The sequence below is a fragment of the Triturus cristatus genome, chromosome 1_2 (assembly GCF_964204655.1).
Source record: "Triturus cristatus chromosome 1_2, aTriCri1.1, whole genome shotgun sequence".
In the NCBI taxonomy this organism is placed as follows: domain Eukaryota; kingdom Metazoa; phylum Chordata; class Amphibia; order Caudata; family Salamandridae; genus Triturus; species Triturus cristatus.
The window spans coordinates 1,005,026,272-1,005,045,963 of record NC_140580.1 but is presented as its reverse complement, the minus strand read 5'-3'; the positions used below and the strand labels follow the sequence as shown (position 1 = coordinate 1,005,045,963).

At 46.4% G+C, this 19,692-nt stretch overlaps 1 protein-coding gene across 2 annotated transcripts in view; it reads right to left on the bottom strand.

Moving 5' to 3' along the window:
* ARRDC1 (arrestin domain containing 1) overlaps positions 1-14,407 on the bottom strand; it is a 764,178-nt gene extending 749,771 nt beyond the window's left edge. Inside the window, exon 1 of one of the 2 annotated variants that reach the window (XM_085611562.1) lies at positions 13,896-14,407. In XM_085611562.1, coding sequence (XP_085467688.1) covers positions 13,896-14,013 — 118 coding nt within the window. In that variant the 5' untranslated portion in view covers positions 14,014-14,407. The remainder of the gene's footprint in view (positions 1-13,895) is intronic. The other variant, XM_085611554.1, reaches the window with a different exon arrangement.
* Positions 14,408-19,692: the final 5,285 nt, after the last annotated feature.

Below are 19,692 nucleotides of genomic sequence, written 5' to 3'. Positions count from 1 at the left end.
TGACAGCTCTCTACCTGCCAGTCACAGTCCCACCCTAGAACTCCGACAGCCCACCCCCTCGTTCCTTCCTCCCCTCGTCCCTCCACAGTGCTGAGGAGGGGAAATTCAATTAAGGCTTCTCCTGCCGGGCTACTAATAAAATAGACACATGCCCTTTGCCTGCCTGGTTCAAGGAGGTACCTGACCTCTGACCTTACCCCTTGCGAATGTCCTCAACTGAACCTGGCCATTGCGTCACCCAAGAGTGTGCAAAATACCGAATATGTTTCCGTTGCTACTGTACGCATCGCCATACGTATTATCCACTGTTAATGAACTGCCACAAGTGATGCATTTTCTCCTGTTAATGCACTCTTAAATAAGTTGCATTATTTACTGTAAATACACTATCACACAAGGGGCATTACCTGGTATTAATACACCGTAATTCATGGCATTACCTGTTAAGAGTCTGCCACCGAAGAGACAGTAATGCCCTGTTGCGCGTTTACAGGAGGAGTGCCCATTAATCCCGTGGAACACCTTTAATTCCATTAATGCTCTGGGGTAGCCCCTATATCCGTCAATGGCCCCAGATTAGAAGCCGCTGCCGCAATAAAATATCCAGGGATTGCTAATACCAGAATTAACGAGTTCCCACGGATAGCTCCACCAACGCCGTTATTGTCTCTGGGTCCGATGACAGCAGTAGTGCCCTCATTAAAGCCCTAAAACCCGATTACAGCAGTATTGTCATCATGAATGCTCCGGCATTCGGAGGGCATTCCTGGCCATGCCTCCTGGAGGTGTGCTCACGCGGGCTCCTTCACCTGCCCTTTACTGCTGATCACCACATATTTGCTGGGCACATCATCGCTCCAGCTGCTAATTTTATGCCCGGCTGCGATGCTGCGTAACCAGAGAAGGGTGCCCCTGCCCACCTTCGGGAGCCAGAGGGCCAGGGGCTGGGTTGGTCTGACACCGGGGCGAAGACACTTCGCAGCTAGGTGGCTTTCTTAACCTCTGTGCCCACCACGCTCCAGGACAGACCCCCGTCTGATAGGCTGAGCGTTCTCTGGACCTCGCTGCCGAGCACAACATACGGACAAATGGACAGGCACAGCGTTTTTTCTGGATCTGGACACATTTTAAGTTCCAATGGAGCATGTGCCTCCTTTGAACAGAGGCTTCTCCAGATCCGAATACAGTATAGGGAGGGCTTTAAGTTAGATGAAACAAGCATTGGCATAGCCAATAGGTCTCGCCTTTGGGACCTCATAAGTATTAAGACATGCAACAGGTAATGTTGTTGCACCAAGGATGTTATGCTGGAAAACTAAACACTTATAAGGTCCCAAAGCTGAGACCTATTGGCTATGCCAATGCTGGTTATAGATGGTAATTATCTCTGCTCCCCTCCATGTTTCTGGAATATCCCACCAGCCAATATACAATTAGACAAAAGATTTATATATGGGGCCCATATAATTGGTTCCGATTTATACAGGTCGCCCGGGATCAAATCGGGGACTGGGGCTTTTCCTGCCTTTAATCTACTAATTGCTAAAAGTGTCTTCTAGGCTGAAGGCCAATGCTGAGTTATTAGCATTTGCTGCTAAGATAGTGGTATCTGGGAGGTGGTCGGCCCTATAAGAGTTAGAACTACCCTACATCTCCGTTCCAGAATATAATTTTGTAAAGTGGTCCACCCAAGTCTCCGGTTGAATGCGATAGCTAAGGGTGAAAGCATTCTCCTTTCTCCCCTTTGAGACAATGTGCCAAAAAAGGAGACTGTCCCTACATTGGGTGGCCAGGACCATATCTTGTCAATTTTTGTCAGCGGCGTCTCGCTTTGCTTTAATTAGCGTTACTTTGTAGCTGTTGCGAGCCTGGATTACTTTGGTTCTGGAGTGCACTTTAACTGCTAGTTGCAGGGCCTTCTTGGCTTTCTTATAGTCATTGTTGAACCACTGGTTTACCCCAATACTAGGAGACCTTCTACTAGTGCTATTTTTAGTGAAGACGGTCTGTAAAGCTTCAAAGAATCTATGATGAACCGATACAATATGATTTAATTCCAGGGGTTGTGTACTTCCCACACTGCTGCACAAATTGGTTAAAAACAGTTAAAAAAAAAAAAAGCTTATAAATTCTAGTATATAAGCCCTGATCAACTTTGACTTTAGGCCACGCAACTCTTCTTCGGTTATTGGTTACGCGCGGCTCCTATCGTTCTTAGAGATAGGACTTAAAGAGTTCCTATTCAAATCAGTACCCCTCAATGTTAATAATAATGAATTGTGATCACTATCGTCCCTTTGCTCAATACTCATATCTTTAACCAGCAACCACACTCTTTACATCAATAAATATATAGTCGATGATACTAGAATAGGCACCCCTTTTTGAAGGTGGCCTTTCTCCCTAGATGAGACGCAGTTCTCCCATTGCAGGATCTCAAGCTCCTACCTGTGATTATAGAGGCAATCTGCAAGAAGACATTTGATAGGAGTGGGCCTTGTTCACCAGCAACCAAGTTAGGGATACCCCATAATTCGTCCTCTTCCTCGAGCAAAGTGCTCAATAAAATAGACTATCTGCTCTACATAACGGTTCTGTGGCTGACCTTTTACCTAGTTAGGTGCACATACATTTCATGTGGTTTTCTTTGAAAACTAGCCTAATTTATATTTTTTCAGGGGGCTGTGGGAGTTTGTAGGGGGAAGTGCACATCGGTTGGCACTGGGACAATGGCCAAACGAAACACTGTTTGAAAAGGCCCGAGACCCTTCTCCTACTACTGAAGGACTGTAAAGCAAAAAGGGAGTAATCAATTTACAAAAGCATAGGATGTCTGCATAAACATCCCAATTCATGATATCATGATTAACCCGTTCCATGAGCGAGACAGCCAGGAGCCCTCTGACACCAAAGTGCTCATGTGCGGCGAATGGCTCTTGGCTGTCCGCACAGAGGGCACTGGAAGTTCGATATGCCTCTGGAGCTAGACAAAACATACAGAGTTCCGGCCTATAGACCAACGAATATGGCTGCGCCGCGTCCCATAATATGCAAACCATTGAGACTCCAGCATACGGAAGTCATTTTTGTATTGGCCAGGAAAAAACAGAATTTGATGTGGAACGGTCAAAAAATAATCCTCACTCAGGACTACTCGAAACACACAGTGGACATAAGAAAATGGTTTCTTGTACAAAGAGAAAAACTGAAGAAGGAAAGCCTCCTCTTCTCTTTCATAGGTCCTACGAAATTCAAAATCACAGATAGGGGCAGAGTGCACATCTTCGAAGACCCCAACAATCTATCCAACTACTTACGAGGGCCGTCTACACAAGAAATGGAGCTATCGCAAGCAAACGCGAACAAGAGAAGAGCCTCATCAGAATTAGGAGAGAGCGTGTGTAGCTATTTTCACCTTATAACCGCGGACACTAATACATATACAACCACCTACCTCATCCTCACTATCTACCTCAATCAGACTATTATTTCTAGTCACTCCGCTACCTCAAGAACCATCGTCCTGGATCGACCTTCAGGAAAGACTGCGAACTGGGAACTGTTTTGCACCTTGAAGGAACAAACCCCCCGAAACCACCGTCGCAGACATGCGTTTTTAATGACTAGAAGCGAGTACTAGAACAATAATATCCTTTTCTAAAGACAATGTTATGGCACAGACCTGCAGTCTAATTAGGGTGCAAATAGAGCAAATAAGACGCAAGTAACTTGGGACGCCTGAAAAGGGGAGACGAAAAATGTCATGTACTCAATATATATGGTCCTAACACGGACGATACCATCTTCTGGGATAACGTGTCAGAGAGGATGGAAGCAATCCCACAAAATGAGCTAACAGTGCTGGCAGGCGACTTCAATATGGCACTACACTACACCTTAGACAGACAATCACATTGCCACACACTACCTCCGGGGGGGCATAGAGAAATTAAAAATTTCTGTACCAAGTACAACTTGAAAGACACCAGGAGACTTCAACACCCAGACACGAGAGATTACACCTTCTACTCAAACCCACACAACTCATATAGCAGAATTGACTACATACTGATCTCTGGCTCACACACCCACCTAATAGAGAACATGGACTTAGCCACGAGAACAATCTCAGACCATTCCTGTATCAGCCTACTACTAAATGGCCGCCATAACGAAGACCACCCCCGTAGATGGAGATTCAACTGCGATGTTTTAAAAGAACAAAGTAATACAACCAGAATAGAACAGGCCATAAAGGAATACATTAACTTTAACGACACAGCAGATTCAGACCCCAAAATCATTTGGGACGCCCTGAAAACCACAATTAGGGGAACGATCATGGACATCAAAGGCAGGATGAACAAGAATACCAAGGCCCAATTAAACCAACTAGAGCTATATATTCAAGAACTAGAATCATCACACATTTCAGACACAAAGAACGTAGGGGTCCTCACAGACCTTGCAAGGAAGAGATACGAATTCAACAGAATTCTAAGCGAGAGAGCAGGTCTGTGGGTAAACAAATACAAGGCAATTAACCTGTGCGAAGCCAACAAATAGGGAAAAATCCTGGCATCCTACCTAAAACACAAACCAAGACAGCACACCATCTCCGCGATCACAGACTCCCATAACATCACACACACACACACACACACACAACATAAAGAAATCCTACGCACATTTAGTGGTTTTTACCAGGAGCTCTATAATAAAAGGACCAAACATTAGATGAAAAGGGCAGCTTAGAATACCTTAACAGCTCACACCTCCCAAAAATAACACCGGAAGACGCACTCAGTTTGGAGAAAGATTAGCACAACCGAAATAGAAATGGCAGTTAAGTCTCTTAAAACTAATAAGGCTCCCGGACCAGATGGTTATACAGCCACCTTCTATAAAACATTTATCACGTTACTACAGCCAATGTTGACAAAAGTTTCCAACCATTGCGAAGGGACAGGGACAATCTCTCAAACAATGTCCGAGGCGAACATTATAGTTATACCCAAGGAGGGCAAAAACACTCAGTTCCCACAAAATTATAGACCTATATCCCTGATTAACGTGGACTGCAAGATAGTTGCAAAAATTCTGGCAGTGAGGCTTAATGGGATACTCCCAAACCTTATAAGGAACACACAAGTGGGCTTCCTCAAATCCCGCATGCCACACGACAACACCAGACTCCTCTGCCACATTATCGACAGAGCAGCCAAGCAAGCCAACCCAGCAGTGGCTATCGCACTCGACGCAGAGAAGGCTTTCCACAGGGTATCATGGCATTTTCTAGAACACTGCATTGGGAGTTTCAACCTAGGTAGTGCTTTCATAAAGAAAGTTATGGCACTATATGACAAACAAACGGCCCGTATAGTTGTAAACGGGGCCATCTCCAAACCTTTTAGACTCCACAGAGGTACAAGACAAGGATGCACACTATCCCCCTCACTATTCCTACTTGCACTAGAACCACTAATCAAGGATATTGAGTCCAACAAGCTGATGAAGGGTTTTGCCATCAAGGATACTACAACGAAACTAGCGGCATATGCGGATGGCATTCTTGTCGTCACTGAAAGCTCTGAAACCTCCATCATGGCCCTTATGGACTTCATAAATAGATATTCGGCTTACTCCGGCTATAAACTCAACAGATAAGTCGGAATGTAAACCTCTCAACTTGCATACCACTAGAGACATATTGGGAGACTCAGGCATCACTTGGCAAACCGGGTTCATCAAATACCTTGGCGTCTATTTCGACAAAGATCTTAAAAACACGCTAGAATACAATGAGAAAATGCTTTTGAACAAGATAAAGAAGCTGCTCTAGGAATGGTCACCGAAATTTATCACATGGTGGGGGAGGATTGAAACAATCAAAATGATGGTCACACCTATGATCAACTACCTTACTAACCTGCTCCCCCTAACCCTCACTGTCGATTTCCACCGCAAAATAGACAAGATGTTAAATAACTTTATCTGGCAAGACAAAAAACCAAGGATGAGTCTTAAAAAACGAAGATTGACGAAAACTCTGGGTGGTTTAAACCTGGCAGACTTCAAGACTTTTCAAACCGCCTTCCTAGCAAAACAGGGTAGCTACTGGATTCTACCAGACCAGGAATACACACCGGCGTGGCTGAAAGTAGAAAGAGCCATGCTAAACAACCTAGAGCCACTAGCACTTCTAACACCCAACAAACAACACTCTAATGAACACTATACTTACAAACACCAGAAACGCCCTACTGAAGGTTGATCAGAAGGTAGAACATAGAAAAACAAACTCGAGATGGGAATCAATATGGACAAATAATAAAATAAAATACAAAGGCAAAACACTCTATATGAAGACATGGGTGGAAGCAGGAATATCCTTTCCCATCCAGCTCCAGGATGAAGGGAGACCCATCACTTAAAGCTCGCTTAAAAAAAACATCCTACCGGATATCGAATTATATAACTTCCTAAAGATCAAGGCAGCATTGACCAGAGCGAGACTGTCCAATACCATGCCCTCAATCTTCCAGTACATGTCCAGCATTAACAAAACGGGCCACCAAGTGTCACATCTATAGACTACTGCGCCCAAACACTTCAAGACTCAACGTTAAAGCACAAACTTACTGGTTATCACAGCGAGGTAACTCTCTAAGAGAAAAGGAAAGCCAAATACTATGGTCTCAGCTAATCAATTTCGTTGCCAGCTAGGTGGTTCTTTTGGAGCATAGCCACCTGCATCCCTCCTTCTCAGATATCTATGAAATTGGTCTCTCTTGGAGGCCGGCCCCTCGAACATTCCAGGACATTAAGGATAGAGTCTTCTTGCGATCTGCCATGTAGGGTCATCAATAAACATCTGCTCTTTGCTGTCACCCAAACCCCGTCCCCTCATAATCAGCCCACCACCCAGAGATGAGCAGCGCATCCCTGTGCAGATGGAACAATAAAAAAATAAGAAGAAGAGGGAAAAAAGAAAAGTATGAAGAACCCACAACCATGAACTCCCCAGTCCAAGGGTAGCACAGCAATGGCTGGCCGTCCAAACTGTGTAATATGAAACCTAATCAAAGTGAATAACTCCTCCAATCAGCTGGCAAAGGCCATTTAGTAAGGGATTGACCAAGGTAAATTTGCCAGGCCCGTGCAGTTCCAGACCAACACACAGCAGCTAGATCACATGCCCCCCCCCCCCCAGCAATCAACCACTCCCACCCATATTACAGTCCTGGATTTCACAAGGACACAAAACGTAAGTCGGGAGCCCCCCTCCCTGTCCTAGTCTCCTTCCCTCCCTCAGAGAACCCATCCACCCGCATCAATAGGAGCTCACGCAATAAAGGATATCAGAGCAGTTCTTCCACTGTCGGGGGAGGGAGGGTCACAACAGGGAGTCCAGCATCATTGTCTTGAGAGGACACTGAATCAGACAGCACAGATCTGTGTTCCGAATGAGACCCAGCCCCCAAGGCTGGCCTGAGCACCATAATGATGTCTGCCACTGCCTAAAGGGCCACCACTTCCTCCATTTCGGTCTGTGAGGGAGGTGGGTCGCTACTAAAGCCTCCATTTAGAGTCTTGCATTGGTGTTTCAGCACCCTACGCCCAGATGCCGCTTGCCCCAAAAGTGCTATCAGGAGGGCAGTCCCCACTTTGTATGCTTCCAGCTAAGCCCTTGCTGATTCCGGGTCTTCGCAGAAGTGTGTGTGGTTCTAGCGAGGAAAATCCAAATTTTAAAGGGGAATATCAAAGTATTGCATGCCATTACAAGGGAGAGCTTTCTTTACCTCCAGAAAGGAGGCCCCCTCGATCTCTACCACTGCCATAAAGTGCGGGAACACTGAGACCTTGCCATTGTCCACTGCAAAGGATCTCTCCAAACGTGCCCTCTGCGGTATTCTATCTCTGTCCACGGGCCAAAAAAAAATAAAAATTAAGTGAGCAAACCGAGAGCCACTTCTGATCTCAATCAGTTCTCCAGGTAAGTTACCATATCACCATTCTCAACTCCCTCAAATAGGTCAACCACTCTGATGTTGTTGCGTCAGTTGCCCTCTTCTGTTCGCCGTTCCAGGAGCTGGACCCTGCCCTGCAGCTCTGTCACCTGGCTCATGAGTGCTGAGCACTCAGGTTGGATATCCTTAATGGAGGTCTCTACCTACATGACAGCTTGTGATATTCTGCGTGCAACAGGCAGAGGCCATCCGATACTAAACCAATGACATGCTGAAGGGTGGCTTTGGTGTCTGCTGTGGCCACCGGTATCTTGTCGAGCTGAAGGCGTATGGGGTCACCGGCTTGTTTGGCATCTTCAGCAAAGAAGGAATTGCTGGAGCAGTTGCTGGTTCACACTGGGCCCCCGCCTGTTTGGTTCTTAGCTTCCCCATCAGTGTAGTTATTGATGGGGGGGGGGGGGGGGGGGGGAGAATGAAGGAGGAAGCAGTCTGGTCCAATTAACAAGGGGGTCCGGAGCACCTCAGCGCAGTCTTTGCAATGTGTTGCAGGCAGGCCTCTACCTAGGAAGCCTTGGTGTGTAGCGTGAGGAACCGTGTCTCAAAGTCCAACATACGGCCCAGAAATATGATGGAACAGTCTCAAAATGGGTACAACAGGTCAGGGGTACCAGGCAGCAAGGAAATATTCAGGGGCTCTATTGGTGAGGCACTGCGTCTCCCGGTCACCAGAGAGGCTTAGTGTGTGAGCATCTGTCAGGTGTGCAGCACTGCCCGGGTGCTGGTTCAACCACTGTGTTGGTACACTGTAAGTGAAACCACTCTCTGCAGGCCTTGTAAGGTATCCCAGCCACAGAGGAGAGGTAATAATGACGAGGGAGCTACCCACCACTGCTCCACTCACCACAGCGTCTTAGCAGCGTGTAATGGACCCCCAGGGGCCCCGCAGTGCCTGTGAGGCAGCAGGATAATAAAACTGGGTGATATCGGCCCTCCAAGTGGTCATAGTTTCAGGCCCTGAGGCCTCAACAGTGCCTCAGCGGTCTTCCACCGGCGCCACCCTTAAGTTGCTTCTCCAGGTGCCCTCCAAGAGCCCTACTGCCACATCGTCCCTCGGTTTAGTTAGTATTCTGGAGAGACAGGTGTTTCCCACAAGCCTGAAGCACTGGCCTCACAAGAAAGTTTCAGGGTCTGCCTCCTGTCGCTGAGCCTCCTCAGGACATCCAAGGCCACCGAGGACAACTAGCGGGCCCACTGCAGTCTGCAAGGGTGCTGGGGGTGTGTGTGAAAAACAACACTCCGGTCAGCCCAATTCAGCCGCTGCGGTGCGAGCCCGTGATGTGTGCAGCCCTCGTCTACAAGGCGGACCGCAGCCACAGAAAGTTATGCAGACGGCCACCAGTGGAGGAGAAGGGGCACAACAGCCCATCGCAACCAGGTACATTCAGTAAGCCCGGTAAATGCCCAAAGATGCCGGAGCGCCATCCCCGTTGGCTCACTCTCCCCAGCAGGCACAAGTGTTCTAGAAGCGGCCGGGACGCCGCACCGCCTGGGGCTCAGGCGAACCACCCACTAAGGCCAGGTCTTTGTTTCCACCACCACCGCCTCTCGCTGAGCACTCCACTGCCAGCCAATGCCCACACCTGAAAGACCTGTGCATGCCCCAGATGGGCCCCTCTGCAGCCGTTCACTGTAGAACCCCTCCAGCCGCTCACAAACTGCGCCCGCCAATGTTCTCGGCCTCCCGTCTCCCTGGCACTCCCCAAGGCGAGTAGCAGGTTCACACTGCAGGGGTGTTTGCTGGAGCCTGGGCGTGCAAAAGGGGGCTCACTGGCGGTCGAATTGGTACCAGGATACAGGATTTTAGTCAGGCCAAGCACGGAGCTTGTTGAAGAAGCATCCAATGTGGCCACCATCTTGGCCATGCCTCCAGATTGAACTTTTTGAATAATAATATGTTCGAATTTTGCTAGCAAAATTCCTTTGAATGACTCGAGCAGGCATTCCTTATCCTGGATAAGGTAAGAATTAAGCTCCGTAGATGGAGTTTCAGCGAGCCAATTGACACTCGCAGAACTTTTTTCCACTTTGGTGTGGAAGAATAAAGAAAGATTTTCCACGAATGACTGGGAAGTTGGTACCTTGTCCAACAGTCACATCTTGCACTGTGCAAACAACATTGCATTCTCTTTTCTCATGCAATTCAACTTCACCTACGGATGTAAAACAAGACGTACAATCAGCACGCACACTGGCTCGTCCTGGTACATATTCAATAGTACATTGATAATCCTGAAGATTAGCCACTAGGTGAGCAAGTCATGTCATTAAATATTTGCCTCTACCTGCAGATATCACTATCTTTTCTACTTTTACTGTTTGAAAATTGTTTCACAGCACAAATATCTGATTTAAAGTCACCTGTTCCTGACGAATGACACCGTATGTCTTGTACAAATTTCTCATACTGCTCAATTGCTGTAACAATTTTTATGATAGCACTTGATGTGCCCATCCATATTATTCATCCATCATCTCTCCTGAACCATCGTACATGTGATGCACTAATTCACAGGCTACTGCAAGTGTTATTAAGGCAAACACATATTCTTCAATTGATTCATTTTCCTTTTGCATCTCTGAGTAAAACGTAACGCTCTCCATCACTGTATTAATATTATTTTTCAAATATTAAACTCAACGGTTTTATGGCATGTTCAAGCACATCTAAATCCCCAGGATTCTCAAGCAGGAAGTAACATTTCGTATTCTTTTAAACCAACTTCCTCAAAACAATGTTTTAATAGGGATCATTTCCTTGAGGTGAACATTCTTCACCTTCCAATACTTCCACATAAGTCGAAAAAACTTAACACAATTTCCATTCCAATAGATTACCAGTGACCTATAAAAAAGTGGGGTGCCATTACTGAAATTGTGTGTAGGGTCGCACATACGGTCCACCCCCCTCCCCCCCCAAAAACGCATACCAAATGTCCAATAACGTATTTTTCTGTGAGCAGAGAAAAAAAAAAAAATCAATAACTACAAGGGCTTAAACAGCACTCGAAGAAATTGGTTTGACTGTCTTTAGAAGAGAGAGCGGGTACTACGAGTTGGTTTTTGTAGCAATGTGTGTTCCTTGAGGGAGAGGTAGGTGTCCAGAGTGAATCCACATGCTTTGGCAATCGTATTACGCTTAACGTGATGTCGGAAAGCATCACATAATTTATGACAAATATCAATAAAATGTTTGGGGACAAAATATTCATCTAAGGCGACGTTGACGTCTCTAAAGTGTCATAAAAGTGTGCAAGTTTATGCAGAATGGAATGCAATCTCACTTTCAGACCATAATTGTTGTTAAACACTAAGTGCACATGCCTTTTCTACCCAATCCCATAAACACAGATGTTAAGAGTAACAAATTAGTGATTTGTCTGAGAGTTTGTTTCAGAGATGAAACCTCACAACATTCTAGTATTTAGTCTTTCTACAAAATGTGGAAAACACAACATCGCATCTTTAAAATGCCTATTTTGGGCTGGACTGTAAACACAATACTCCATATGTTGACAACAGAAGAGATTATGCTTGTATGTGCCAGGTTTTCAGTCAAGCTAAGCCAAGGATTTATGTTAAAATAAAAAATAGGGGAATCCTAATCTTATACTCTGCAACACAATAAAAAATAAGGACTTGCATATTCTCAGCGCTTTCAGTGGGACCTCGTAGCATTATAAGTACACAAGTCACTATTTCCCACTTTTCCAACTAACATTCATTGACGTCTGATAAAGAGAGTGCATCTCTTACCAATTAGTTTACCTTGCAATTATTTGTCATGAAGCCATGGAAGTTATTTTTTATGAAGGCACTTTAAGGTGAAAAACCAATAAAATCGTTACAGAAAGTTTTGTTCTTATTAGATGTCTTTGACTCTGCACCTACATTTCACTGACCCCGCCCACGACATTCAGTATTAGTTGCAATATATGCAATTCAACTGCTATTGGTAAAAACTAATAAATGGAGATATGCAGTAGCATAAGATAGTCAAAGGTGTGGTTTCTTGCACTTAATCATTCCCCCGTTGAGGTCATCACAGGTATGTTCTAGGTTCAGCATTCCCTCAGATTGGAGGCTCTATTTTGTGGCAGTTGCTTGAAGACCAGTGAAAGGGATGCATAAGAAATTGCTTTTACAACATTCCATTTTGTGGGTGGTGATTACAGTAAAAGGTGACAAACGTACAACTTTATACAGACCAACACACTACGACACTAAAAATAAAGGTATATGTTCGAGGGGAGTGAATAGGGGAAAGAAGTTAAGGAATACATTGGAGGGAGAGTACCCAACACATATCACCTATCACTGCAAACATAAACGCAAAGCAAATCGTATATTGTGATACCAGCTTAGTAGCTATATACCAGCTTACTTGTTATACAACAGACTTGCTGCAAGAGAATATACACCATCCTAGGTACATACAGTGCAACACAAGCAGGTAGGTGCAGCTGCGTTGGTGGCCATACAATTGAAATGCACACTAAAATGGCTGCTTTTCAGAAAAAAAGCCGTTCATTGCTAAAGTCTCTACGCCGAATATGTTTAATAGTTCTTACAAAACAATACCTTAGTGTGAAATGCACAGGTAATACAAGAGCTAACAATTGAGAGATACTTTCATGGAAACTGATACAGTTACCTGAGACAGATTACCAACATACAGATGTAAACAAAAATTGGCTTTGTTCTGCAGAAAGTCCATAGGCTTGGGAAGGGAGTCAGTTTCACTGTTCCTATGAATCCTTCTCTGTTATCAAGTTCACTTTACATCCAACATAGCAGGAGCTACTAGGAAGTGCAAACTGTCATTTATTTGCATACGACTAGTGTGAACGAAGCACCTTGGTTGCTTAGCTAAAAGCTCGGCACAAGGTTTGCAATGAACGGGGCAGGTACTTATTAAACCACATAGAAGGCCTACCCTCAATTTCACATCACAATTCGGAACTAGATAAGAAACTTTGAGGAAGTGGTGGTTACTGTGGGCCATGGGAAGCGTGGGGTTCAAACATGTAAAGGATAGGTAAGGCTAAAGAAAGGAGAAAACTATGGGAAAGCAGCTGGCAAGGTGCTTTAAATGGGCTGGTATTCACAACAAGCAGAGTACCTGCACTTATTAAAATGTATAAAGGGAGAGTCCTGCACTGCTCGGTGGGAATGTAATACTTTTAATGTGTGGGGGGGGGGGGTGCCCACACTCAGTAGCTCACAGGTACTGTGGGGCAATTACTACCTACACTTCTTTAATTCTATTTCTATCACTAAACGGGCGCAGCCGCATAGTCGTTGCTAGGAGTGCGGAAATAGGGACAGTGGTGGGAGAAAAACTATAAGAAACAAGCGACAATTTGGTTGGAGATACGATGCGAGGATGGGCGCGGCTGGCATGGGGAACAGCGTGCGATTAAAACAGCAACAATAAGCTCGGATCTGGTTATAGTAGCTTTTAAGGGGGAGTAGGTCAAGTCTGGACAACAGTGTGAGGGGTAGGGTGGGACGGCAGGTCTGGCCAAGTGGGGATGGACACAAGTTGGGCATTTAAAGAGGGGGTGTGAGCGACTTGTGGCAGCCCGATAAAGGAGTGTAAACTCTTGGCAATGGTCGGAGGGATACAACTGTGCATAGTGGGTGAGCATATTACAAGCACGGAAGACAAAAAGTACACGAAGGGCACAGCATAGAAAGTAGAAGACAAGTGGGAATAATGAGTACTGTTGCCGTACCGCAGACCCACGGGGCTCTGTTCTTGTCTATGGTCAACCACTTCTTCAGTGCTACACCACTTAACTGCCCCACTCCCCAGTGCTGACCTTCCCCAGACCCCAAAGCCCTTATCGCCCTCATTCTGCTCACCGCGGTACTGGAGCGGCGCTCCCAGCCGCAGGGTAACTGTGCCGCTGAGGGGCTCGCCGGGCCCGTAAATGACACGACTCTCCCGCAAGCTGATTTCGAAGTGCTGCACCTTCCCCATGACTGTGGTAAAGAGGGACTAGGGGGCGCAGGGGCGCGAAGACCACCAACGGCTGAAGACTAACCGTCTCGAGCCGCTGAGTCACTTGAGGGACAGAGCGGCAAACCAGCTGCTCAAAGGAACACAGGCCAACAGCGCGAGACACAGAACATGACCTACAGCCCGCGAGCCCAGGCTCTACCTGCTGCTGCCTCCGTGACGTCACGGCCGTGGAATGCGTCCTGCCCCTTAAAGGGATCGCGGCAGTCTGCTTTCACACGGCTCCAATGGTGACTGTTCCTAATACTACTCACAGGACAAACACTGTTAGTCGAGCCCAGCTGCTGCTTCTGACCAGCCATTGCTAATGACTGACAACATGTGTTCCCTCGGTTGAACCTCTCCGTCTGTTACTGTCCTCCTATTTTCGCATGTGCGCATATCCAGTATTAAACGCAGGCGCACTAAAAAATGTATCCATCTTCTATTTCTAGATTCCTGCATGACAGCTATTTTGTAAGATTAGACAACCCAACTTCACGCACTGGAAGGTGCTCTCCTTTGTGATAAGGAAGGAAAAGGGGGCATTCCAAACTACAGTATTTGTCAAGGATCACCCCATTTGGTGAGAGGGGAAGCCAGGACTGATCTCAGGTTTTCTGGTTTCAAATCATGCTATTCACCCCACAAGCATATTTTGGCACCTTCTTACTTGTACATTTCCACAGCATAAGCAAGCGCCCTTCCTGCAACACAGATGTGATCACACCTCTTCTTATGAGTAAACAAGGTGGCCACCCAGATGCATTTGTACATGGATTTCTCAACAGCTCATTAACTATCTATCTAGAAACAGCTAAATATCTCATCTGAGCTTTTCACTAAATATAGTATGCTTACAGCCTCTAGTGGTAGCTAGCGCCTTATTGGGTTAGTGTTTTACATGTGTTCTTAATTCCAGGTTCTATAACAAAGTTTAATCACCACAGCAGTTTATCACTTAATGGTTGTTATGCTTTGTTCTCATTGGTTTGTCTGTGGGACACTATGGGCATTCCAGATTCCTCTCTAGGAGGGTTCTTATTCTGTTGGAGACTGGTTTGGCTGGCATGTGGATGCCCCAAATGAAGACTTGACATAACTGTTATGCCATGAATAGTTTACTTCTATCTTGTAGTTTCTCAATCTTTCTGCTGCTCAGCCACTGTGTATGTTTACTGCAGAATGTTGGGAATTCACTGATGCACGGAATGTTGGGTGTCTGTGGGAGTGATGAATGACAGTTAGAGATTGGCGGAGCTGCAGGCAGGCTGCTCATGGTGGGGTTTGCTGTTACATGGACCTAAGGGTTGACTACAGGCTAACCTACATCACCATCACCTGTTTACGTGTACTACCTATCTGATGTACTTGTATACCATCTGGATGTACTTGGACCAGCTACTGAATAAAGGTACTTATGAACTCTACTCGGCTACCAGCGTGTACTTGTGTCACAGGGTGTTGGAAACCGGGCAACCGGGTTAGCAGTCACCAGGTTCCCAGCACAATGGTAGCTTGGCTCGAGCGGTTGGGGGTCAGGCACCGTGTTAAGCGTACGTCACACCCTCACAATAACCATGCGTTCATCCGTTCCAAAAACGACACTACACCGTAAAAATTATGCAAGTCAAATTGAAAATATATATGTCTTTATCTTATTTTCTCTTAGTTGCAGGTTTCATTACATAAATACAATACATTAAGACTTTCCTTGAAAATAGCAGGTCAAATAAATAATACCACAGTGGGGCTTCAATAAATAGGATCAGGTCATAAATAAGCAAGGAATAAATAGGGTGCGATAAATACAGATGGCAAATAAATACAGTCAGACAATAAATATAGTGCAGGAATAAATAGTGGATGACAATAAATAAAGCACCTCAATAAATAAAGTAAAACAATCAATGACAGTGACAATTCAAATCATTTACATGAGGTCACTTGGTCTTCTTTGCCCATACACAACTTAAGGACCTTTGGATGGCATGAGGGTGTCCCACCTAGGTTGGTCAAGGCTGGGCCTAAGCTGAGGCAGAACAAGGGTAATCTACAGATCTGGCCCTCCAAACTACACAGCTCTTTATGTAGGTCACTGTACCAGTCTCAGTTCACCCCTGGCACTCTCAGGTTGGTTCTAGCATCCCTTTAGCCCCTAGAATGGTCTTTTAGGGCTCCACAGGGCCTTAGACGCCCCCTCTACCACTTACTGTCCTTTTTAAGATGATCGGCTCCACTCGGCACCGTGTCGACGCCGTGAGGCTGCTCCAGTTCGATGTCGCTGGACGGTCTCGACTCGATGTCGCTGGGCGGTCTCGACTCGATGTCGCTGGGCGGTCTCGACTCGATGTCGCTGGGCGGCCTCGACTCGATGTCGCTGGTCGGTCTCGACTCGATGTCGCTGGTCGGCCTCGTTTCGATGTCGCCTTCCGGCGTCACAGGGTCTAGGACTCCCCACTTCCTGGTGACTCCGGAGTGCGATCTCCACTCCCGGCCTCCGGCGCACTTCACCTCGGTTTCCGGCGACTCCGGTGGGCGGACTTCACTTCCCCGTCGACGCCTCACCTCGACCTCGGGTGACTCTCGGCTCGACCTCCGGCGCCTCTCCTCGATCTCCGTCGGCGCCCTCACCTCGAACTCGGGTGACTCTCCACTCGACCTCCGGCGCCTCTCCTCGATCTCCGTCGGCGCCCTCACCTCGACCTCGGGTGACTCTCCACTCGACCTCCGGCGCCTCTCCTCGATCTCCGTCGGCGCCCTCACCTCGACCTTGGGTGACTCCTTACTCGACCTCCGGTGTCTCTCCACGACCTCCGTCGGCGCCCTCACTCGACCTCTGGCGGCTCCGGGTACGACGTCTGGTTTCTGTCAGCGCCGCTTCTCGACCTCAGGCCCCAGGTCTCCAGGCTTCTCGACCTCAGGACTCCAGGAGGACACTGCTGAACAGGTCAGGAACTTGCTGTTCTTCTTCTTTAAGGCCTGTTCCAACTTATCAGTCCTTTAAGATGGTTCTTCTGGTCTTGATCCCACACAGGGCTCTAGGTTGGGCTTGGTCAGTAGAGACTAGCATCAAGGGTGGGTTTCTGGACCCCACTCCAAGCACTGGTTTCCACCTCTGCTGCCTTACTCCGACCTCCTTCTGAACTGGTCCTCTCTCCTCTCTAGTCAGATGCCAACTGCCACTCTGAGATGGCCTCCCAACATTCTAAACTGCCTCTCACTGTCACAGGGTTCCAGAATGTTACGGAAGGTTCTAGAAATCTCCAGTGGGTTCTGATGATGTCACAGGTGACAATGGGTGGCCACCATTTTGTGTCTCAGGCCCTCAGACAGAAGTTCCAGGGGTAGGGAAAATGGCTCCCTGATCCTGCATCAACACTAAAAAGTCTGGTGGTTCCCAAAAAGGAAAAATTCTAAGAGGGTTTGAGGCAGAAGTGGGACAAAATAAATAATGATGAGGAGGGACCACCCAAAGGGCTGACAGGTCTAACACAGGGCACAACATATTTTTGCGACGAGCGAGAGTTGGAGACTTTCCCACTTGCCTACTGATCTGCACAATTTGTCAAGGAAGCAGAAGATGACACTTTTAACCATTCGAGAGGGTATGAAGGAGTCACAGGTCGTACTAGCGCAGACAACTACGAAACGACGCAACATCATGCACACAAGAGGCAACACAAGAAGCAACACAAGAGGAATCATCGTAACTCAAGGTGCCAGTAAAGGTAATAAAGAAACTGGTACATCACACGCTGCAACCCCACCAGTGTCTTGTACATTGGACAGCCCCAACGAAGCGTGCTGAACTGTGTGTTTGCCTCAAGACCTGCGCTCTCTAGGGAAGCTTGCTCCTTGGTAATGACTTTCAACATGTACACATTGCTTGGATGCAGCACATGTCAAGATCTGTCCTGGGCAAAGTCTGTCTGCTGCCTGATTTGGGCGCTATTTTGGAGGTGCCAGGAAATTGATTTTTTTCGTGCTACATGATCTACAATGTGTGTAGAAATCTCTACATTTGCTCTCCCACAACTATTTGGTTTCTTAAATGTCTACTGGCAGTTATGGACATTCTCAACTTTTGAGACTTCAGGAGAGAGAGTTGTGCACTTAACACAGAGTCTCACAGACAAGCTTCAGGCAATAACAAGCTTCTCCCTGGCAGTGGCTGGCAGAGTGGTGCCAGGTTGTGGTACATGTTTGGCGCCTCACAGATGCAGTATCACAAGGGGCAGAGTCAGGTGAGAAACATTTTTTGACTTTGATTGTTGGTCTACACGAGACCTGATGTCTGCGGTGATGTTTAACCGCCACTTTCGAATTTAAAAGTAGATGTGGCACGAGTCATGCAGTGCACACGCCTTCTTCTGTCTTCATTGATCATCGCGTGCAGTTCCTGCAGAGTCCCCACGTCCATCTCAGAATCTTCATGTTTCAGCTCTGGTGATGCCTTGTGACGTTTTGGCGCACGGTGAGGTCGAAAGCCACCGCGTGAGCCAGCGTGGCGCCATCTTGGGGTTGGCAATCGGCCATGTGAATTGTTGGTTCTTTGTGCATCAATTTGCCAACCACGTTTACTTCACATATGCAACATATTCAATCAAGTTAATTGAAGCTAGAAACGTCATGTTGAGAGGAATGAGCTCGCTGCTTCTTCGTTTATTGTTTGCCTGCACTATGATTTCATGAGCGGAAGATTTTTCCAGGTACTGTTCTTCCTTTGCTTTCATCCTTGTCGGAACGCTTGTGCAGAGTTTGGTGGCAACAACAGTTCCTGCCTGGACTCTATGCCGCGGATTCGTCCATTCACATACTGCCATTCCTGAAGGTTTTGTTTTGGCTGTGATTTTTTTTCCACATTTCAATATTTGCAGCGTTTTAAAAGTGGACAGTGCTTCTTCTCCTGGTTTAGTGGAAACTGCTATTGCCTCACTGTGTATTGCGTTTGTCTCTGCTAATTTTGTGTGACATCGTTCATTTGTATTACAATATGGTTAATATTTACTACAAGTCGTATTTTACGTTACTTGGTTTTAGCCCTGTTTTGTACATTGACAGTTGATGTGCAGCTCGGGTGAGAAGTCGCTCACCGGCATAGTTACTGGTTTTACTGTTTCCTACAGTAATGGTTTTGCATTGTTAGTACAAAGTGTTTGTATTGTTTAGTATCCACGCTTGAGGGATTTAAGTTTACAGTTTATGTGTGTCAGCTTCCACAGTTTAGGTTTTCTTGCACAAAGGACCCTAATCTAGTTTAGTTTAGAGGGTAGCTGAACTACGTTCTCCTTTTCATTAGGGATGGGCATGGGTTTGGGTACGAGTCCCTTTCTCATAAAGCGTTACATGCGGCCCCTACACAGTGGTGGGTTTATGGGTATGGTTCCCATTTACAGTTGTTCGATTTGTTCGAGTGTGTAACCCTTACACGGGATATGTTTATTGGGTCTTCTCCAATTAACATTACATTTAATCCTTACACTGGGTTGGGTTTGGGTTCATGGGTATGATTCCCATTTACAGTTGTTCGATTTGTTTGATTTAGTAACCCTTACACAGGGTATGTTTATTGGGTCTCCTCCAATTAACATTACATTTAACCCTTACACTGGGTTGGTTTTGATTCATGGGTACGGGTCCCCTACACAGGGTGTGTTT